Source organism: Akebia trifoliata, chromosome 3 (assembly GCF_017979445.1).
Source record: "Akebia trifoliata isolate Shusen 1 chromosome 3, ASM1797944v1, whole genome shotgun sequence".
NCBI classification, from domain to species: Eukaryota; Viridiplantae; Streptophyta; class Magnoliopsida; order Ranunculales; family Lardizabalaceae; genus Akebia; species Akebia trifoliata.
Window position 1 is genome coordinate 51975193 of NC_141377.1, and position 7217 is coordinate 51982409.

General features: G+C 36.0%; 1 protein-coding gene across 1 annotated transcript; it reads left to right on the plus strand.

Annotated features, from left to right (window-relative positions):
- Positions 1–1931: 1931 nt before the first annotated feature.
- LOC147407847 (protein IQ-DOMAIN 17-like) lies at positions 1932–4410 on the plus strand. Its single transcript, XM_086436607.1, has 5 exons — positions 1932–2369; positions 2460–2759; positions 2853–3098; positions 3170–3307; positions 3391–4410. Exons 1-5 carry the CDS (start codon positions 2253–2255, stop codon positions 4177–4179), a joined length of 1590 nt encoding a protein of 529 aa, XP_086292733.1. The 5' UTR covers positions 1932–2252; the 3' UTR covers positions 4180–4410.
- The last annotated feature ends 2807 nt before the right edge of the window (positions 4411–7217 follow it).

Consider the following 7217-nt stretch of genomic DNA (forward strand, 5'->3'; position numbering starts at 1 on the left):
GTTTATTGATCTTTTACACAATAAATATTTGTTTACATAATAATTGCTATAACCATTTAAGTATTTTGAATTTTATATATATATATATTTTTTTGTAGTAAATGCATTTATTGATGACATAATAAATGTATTTATTGTACAAAAAACTAACATGTTCTTATTTTTTTTCACTAAAAGACAAAATGATGAGGAGTATTATTATAAATAAATAAAAAAGTGTTGGACAATACTAACGTCCCCATGAGGTCTTAAATGTTAACATTCTCATTTATTTAAATAAATAAATATAATATATTTAATTTAAAAATTATAAACTTATTTTTATATATTAAAAATTTTAATATATTTCTTAATGATTCACAAAAGTTGACTTTTAAGTCATCGTTCAATTTAATGGACTACAAAATTTGATAATCTACCGAGAGTTAACTGTGATGGTAAAGAAGGATTGGGTATGCTCTTCAAGTCCTAACTTCGTGTTAGCAATGTGGTTAATTAAATGGTGTTATGTGACAGGATGTTGGATGGGACGTGACACTTAGTTCTGATGGATAAAATTGCCTCATGGATTGGATAAAATCCAATGAATCATAGTCAACCCTTTAGATTTAGAGATACCCTCTTTCAAAAACAAAAAAAAAAGTTTCATTATCTTTGCTAGATAGGTCATCAAGAATAATAATTAGCAATTAGTAGGTCAAGGGAGATTTTGATCCGAGCCATGACATCAACAAGTTGACATCTTACACATTAAATCGGGAAGGTTCACATGTTATTAAGGTAAATGAAAATGTTGAAGTAACATTGAAATTGACATCATTTCACACATTATTGATATGGATATGTGTACATAATCATAAATGTTTTTCATCAAGATACGAGTGAGAAACATCTACATATGATTCTATAGGATGTCAATTTCAATGTAACTCTAACATTGTGCCACTTGTCAAATGATCATTAGGTTGTGAGCAAACATTCGCTTTAGATAAAAAATCTAAAAATAAAATAAAAATTTAGAATGTAATTAATGAATATATCGAAAGATATTTGTGTAACAGTAATAGTCAGCCTGGAGAACTATTGGCACACTATAGGTTTTTATTTTTATTTTTATTGGAGTATAATTCGAAGGAAGTAAAAAAATAAAGAAAAATTGTGTATCAGTAATAGTCGGCCTTCTTATATATGGCTGCTAGTGGGGATACGTGACTTCCCACATGAGTTGTAAAAACTAAAAATTAGGTTCTCCAACCATTTATAGGGCAGTGCATTTTTGTGTGAAAATGTCAGAATTTTTCGTCATAAATTATATGACCAGGCCCATAGTTTCGTCCAGGATAATGATACATAGAGCTTCGAGATTTGTGCAACTTGGATGGGAATCCTGAGGTCGTCTGATGGAGATCTTCAAACGACCAATTTGCATTCCATGCAATCCATTTCATTTGCGTATCTCTAGGGCGTATTCTTTCCTCACAACCGTTCAATTGATGGATCTGTGAGTCAGAAGAGTATGCGACGTGGCATCCCATGTGGTGCCATCGAATATTGAAAATGACAGTGTTGCCCATATTATTCTCTTATTATAATCGCGATAAGATCATAGAGAGTGAGATTGATTGGGATTTGTTTGACCAGTCAACTAGGGATGAAGCCACGTAGCTTCTTTTCCCAAGATTCAAGATTCGATTAAAATGGCTATAATGGTGGCGTTTTCTATTGTGGAAATTACAAAACGATCCCTACTATTTTCTAATTTTTTTCCCAAATTCCAAAGAGGAAAAAAAAAATCCAAAACCAAACCTAACAACAGATAGTGAGATAGACAACTTCTCTCTCTCATCATGTGACGCCATGAAAGCTCGTCAGTTATATTTTAAGAGAAAAGAAGAGCTTTTTTCTATAAAAAGTTATATTTTTCTGTAAGTGGGCTTTAACTAGGCTCTCTCTCTCTCTCTCTCTCTTACAGAATGACACAAACACGTCTCAATTGATCCGGAACTTTTCATTTACATAGTTGTCATCACTGTCATTTCGCACCCTCTGACACACCTCCATTACTGAATCTCTATGATACTAAACGACGCTATTCTCAAAATATAAACGTTGCAGAATCTGTTCTTCTCTGTCATTTGCGCTCTCTCTTTTTCTAATCAAACCCAATACTTATTTCCATATATTCTCTCAATCTCTGTTCTAGGTTTGGTGAGTTATTGTGTAAATGTGGCTGAGTTCAATCCGATATTTTGATGGGGAAGAAGGAAGGACTTTCTTGGTTGACTGTAGTGAAAAGGGCTTTCAGATCTCCTGCTAAGAAGAACGATAAGAGCACAAATAAAGAAGAACATGAGCAAGAAGAAGACAAGGTGAGACCTTTATGTTGTAATTGAGCTTTTTGATTTATTTTTCTAAATGGGTAAATCTCTGTAACTGAAATTGATTTTGGGGTTTTGCAGAAAAGGGGTAAACGAAGATGGATTTTTGGAAAAACTTCAAATCACGAATCATTGGTTCAACAACAAACCCTAGCGAAAACAAGCGCAGACACACCCATGGATACTGCAACAACGAACCCTGTTTCATCGGCCGAGCAAAGGCACGCCATTGCCGTGGCGGTTGCGACCGCCGCAACAGCAGAAGCAGCGGTGGCGACGGCCCAAGCAGCGGTCGAGGTGGTTCGGCTCACCCGACCATCTAATTTCGTTAGAGAACACTACGCCGCAGTTGTGATACAAACGGCTTTCAAAGGGTATCTGGTAATTAAAATCAAGAAATAAAATTTGGCTTTTTCAGATTTTGTTCTTAGAAATTAGAAGAGACGGGTTGATGAATTTTTTCTGGTTTTAAAGGCGAGGCGAGCTCTTCGAGCCCTTAAAGGTCTTGTAAAGCTTCAAGCTTTGGTGAGAGGACACAATGTTCGAAAACAAGCAAAGATGACCCTTCGATGCATGCAAGCTCTGGTTCGAGTACAAGCTCGAGTGAGGGATGAAAGAATGAGGCTTTCGCAGGATGGGAGTAGAAAATCCATTATTAGTGAGACTAATAGCTTGTTGGAGACTCGATATCTGCAGGACATCGCAGAGAGGAGATCAATGGTAAGTATTTCGTCTTAGTTTAAGATAATTAAGATTTAAAGTTTAAACCTTTAATGGAGTTTGTTTCACAGTCGAGAGATGGAAGTAGCGTTGCAGATGATTGGGATGAACGCCCACATACACTTGAGGAAATCCAAGCAATGTTGCAGAGCAGAAAGGAGGCTGCTTTAAAGCGTGAAAAAGCTCTCGCTTACGCTTTCTCTCATCAGGTTTTTTACTCTCTCACTTCTTCTCTGCTTTAGAATTTTTGTTGTTAGGTGATTTCTGTAATTTCTTTGATACCCATATCAAGATACGAAGATCTGGTAAGAACCCATCAGTGGGAGGAGAAGAAGAAGAGCTTGAAGAGAGATCCAAATGGTTGGATCGATGGATGGCGACGAAACAATGGGAAAACAGGGGAAGAGCTTCGACTGATCAAAGAGTCCCTATTAAAACTGTTGAAATTGATACCTCTCGCCCTTTCTCCTACTCAGATACAAGTATTAGAAGATCACAAGAACACCTCCATCAACACCACCACCACCACCAACAACCCTGTTCACACTCTGTTCCTTCACCTCTTCACAGAGCTCACCACAACCATCTTTCATTCAACCAAGCCCCTGTCACGCCCTCTCCTTCTAAAACAAGGAATCTTCAAATACGTTCTGCGAGCCCTCGTTGTATGAGAGAAGAGAGAAATTACCAAACAGCCCATACGCCCAACTCTGCTTTTTACTTCAATGGCGGTCATAGAGGTGGTGGTGGTGGTGGGGCTCCTGTGATTCCGAATTACATGGCTGCGACCGAATCAGCGAAAGCAAGAGTGAGGTCCCAGAGTGCACCGAGGCAGAGACCATCAACACCTGAGAGAGAACGAGTTGGCTCGGTGAAGAAACGTCTGTCCTTTCCGGTTCATGAACACGGTGGTGGTGGGTTGGTGGGTCAGAATTTGAGAAGTCCAAGCTTTAAGAGTGTTCAGGGAGGAGGCTATTATTATGGGACAGAACAACAATCGAATTTGTCTTCATATTGTACGGACAGTCATGGAGGTGAGATATCTCCTTGTTCAACTAGTGATCTTAGGTGGTTGAGGTGATATTAATTCAATAATAATTAGCAACTAAGAAGAGTTCAAATTAACATAGATAATGATTATGAGTGATAATGGTTTCTTTGTTTTGGAAGGCTCTAATGTTGTGTGGTGTTGTATTTTTTTTTTTTAACCCCTTTTTTGGTCATAAATCTGAATTACAGATGGTTGTTTTGTTATATTATGTTCTTTTAAATTGGATGGGCATGAAATAGCCACATATGAATTATTATTGGATTTTTTTTTCTTTTGTCATGAAATTGAACCTAGAACTCAACAATCTCCCCTATCATCTTTTTATGGTAAAAATTCTTTTTATGGTAAAAATTCTACGGCCACTAATAAAAGAACATGAAAGAAAAGAAAAACACATCTTATCTATAATAAATTTGTTTCTACATAGGACATGGTAAATGATTTTTGTTGTATAGATGGTTAAAGCATTCTAATTTTGATATTGTCAAGAATTTTGGGATGAAATTAGTAGATAATGGTGGATTCAACACTATTTTATAGTTGAAATATAGAATTTAATTTTCTTTCAGGGTTTGAAATCAGAAGTATTTAGGGTATGTTTGATTGTATGGAAAGTGATTTTCCATGGAATTTGAAATCCATGAAAAAATAGTGGTGAAAAATAGATAGAGTTGAAAAATCGAATTCATTGTTTGATTTTACTTGGATAAAATCATAAAAAAAATATGAGAAAAAATAAGAGAAGATGCAGATTAAGAGGGAGGGGGGAGGATGTAGCGATGACGATAACGACGGTGGCGGTGGAGGTAAGTGAGGAAGAAGATGATGAGGAAGATGGGGGGAAAACGTGGTGGTGGTGGTAGCGGAGGAGGTGAGGGATGGAGAAGGAGAAGAAAAGAGAAAGAGAGAGAGTAGTTGGAGATGGTAATGATAGAGATGGAGACGGTGACGGTGATGATGATGACAACAAGGTTAGTATAATGGTGGGAGGGGGGAGGATGTAGCGATGACGATAACGACGGTGGCGGTGGAGGTAAGTGAGGAAGAAGATGATGAGGAAGATGGGGGGAAAACGTGGTGGTGGTGGTAGCGGAGGAGGTGAGGGATGGAGAAGAAGGAGAAGAAAAGAGAAAGAGAGAGAGTAGTTGGAGATGGTAATGATAGAGATGGAGACGGCGACGGTGATGATGACAGCAAGGTAAGTATAATGGTGGTGGTGGTAATAGGAAAGAAGAAGATATAAGTGGGGAAGAATTGGAGATGGAAAATATAGGTGGATTTCACTTTCCCATTCATATGTGAAATCTATATTTTAGTGAACTTTTTGATTAGGGGGTGAAAAATGAATTTTCATTTTTATGTGCAATTAAACACTTGAAAAATGTCATTTTTCATGAAAATTGATTTTTCACCATATTTTTCATGTGCAATCAAACATACCCAGAGAAATTTACCTTCAGTGAGAGAAGATAAGCTTAATTAGTTATCGTGTGAGGAAATAATTTACGATCTCAATAATGAGCTTTTCACTCATCTGTGTTCGACTGATGTGATAAGGGCACAATACCTTTGATAATCCCCTTGTGTATCTTGAAGACAAAGAACTATGGTTTTGTGCTTTTGTCACGTCAACCGAGTGCAGATCAAGTGAAAATTGTGTGAAAATTTTCGGGTCAGAAAATCACTACACTCTATTTATGTACTTGGTGTGGAAGTGATTTTTCAATCTTATTCTTGATATTAATGATTTAAAAGTGAGCAATATTTTAATTTTTGAGGGTCTTAGAATAAAAATGCTCATTTCCTTGAGGGACCAGACCATGGTAGGGTAGACTATATTTAGTTTAGCCCGATTCATTTTCGTTGGTTGGCTGGTTGATGAAATATAGGAGCACATCATGTGTTTTTTTTTTTTTTTTTTTTTTTCAAATGATAAAGCCCAAACTTCACGAGACAAAGTGGTGGGGTGCGTTTGTCTTGTGAACATGTGGGGGCAAACGATTGTCTATGTGATGGTAAAAATTCGAAACTTGGCAATCAATGAAAAAGATAGAAAATAAAAGGGAAAATTACTATTAAAAAATGGGTTAAATATTTTAATATTTAAAATAATAATAATAATCTATTTTTTCAAAAATTATCAAAAACAAATTAAGTCATTGGACAATTTAGTGTTTTATTAACTTGTTCGATTGTCCAACATTTTAATGTGTTAAATTATTTATCAAAAATGACCTCTGAATGATTAAAACGTTGGATTATCTAGGATTTTAATAATTTGTTTTAATACCCAACAATTTAACCCTCATTTAAAATGCTCGACAGTCTTGCGAGTTACTAAAAGGTTGAACTGTCCAACAACTTAATTTGTTTTTGGTATTATTTGAAAATATACGAGGAATGTATTAAAATATTTAATTTTCTTTAAGTAATTTTTTCAAAATTAAAAATATGGAAGGAAATATATCTTGTCTATAATAATTGTGTTTGTACTTTGGTCCCTGGGACATGATAAATGATTTATGTACTGTGAAGATAATGATTAAGAAGGGTGCCAGCTAACTTAGTTGGTTAGGTCTATGGGTGATCGATCTTACCATATACTTTGATTGAAATACTCTAAAGCATTCCCCTTCTTAAGGAGAAGATGATGTATAGTAGTTGATTTCACGAGCTTTTACTTGTTATCTAGGATTATTCTTTGTTAACGTCTACAAAATGATGAGCGTTTAGGCTTTGAAATTGTTCAATGTGTAACTTCGTTTCTGGGGATGGGTTTGTGAAAATTTTCTTACAATAAGCTTATCACGGAGTTTGATTTTAGGTACAATAAAGATTCAGGTTATAATAAGCTTATCGACCGAAAGGCAGTCTTGTAATTGTTTATGTATGTATATTTTATAACTAATGCTGGAGTGACCTCAGTGGAGGACACACGGGGGACATCTTGACGTGGTGACATGTGCAGACCTATATATGTGTTTTCTCCGAGATACAAGTAAAATGCATCTTTGGATATGCACACGCCACCATGTCAAGGTGTCCCCTGTGTGATCCCCACTGAGGTC

Coding starts and splice junctions, on each gene's coding strand:
- LOC147407847 (XM_086436607.1), top strand. CDS start 2,253: ATGGGGAAGAAGGAAGGACTTTCTTGGTTGACTGTAGTGAAAAGGGCT. Junction 3,099..3,169: donor TCGCAGAGAGGAGATCAATG/GTAAGTATTTCG, acceptor TTTGTTTCACAG/TCGAGAGATGGAAGTAGCGT. Junction 3,308..3,390: donor CTTACGCTTTCTCTCATCAG/GTTTTTTACTCT, acceptor ACCCATATCAAG/ATACGAAGATCTGGTAAGAA.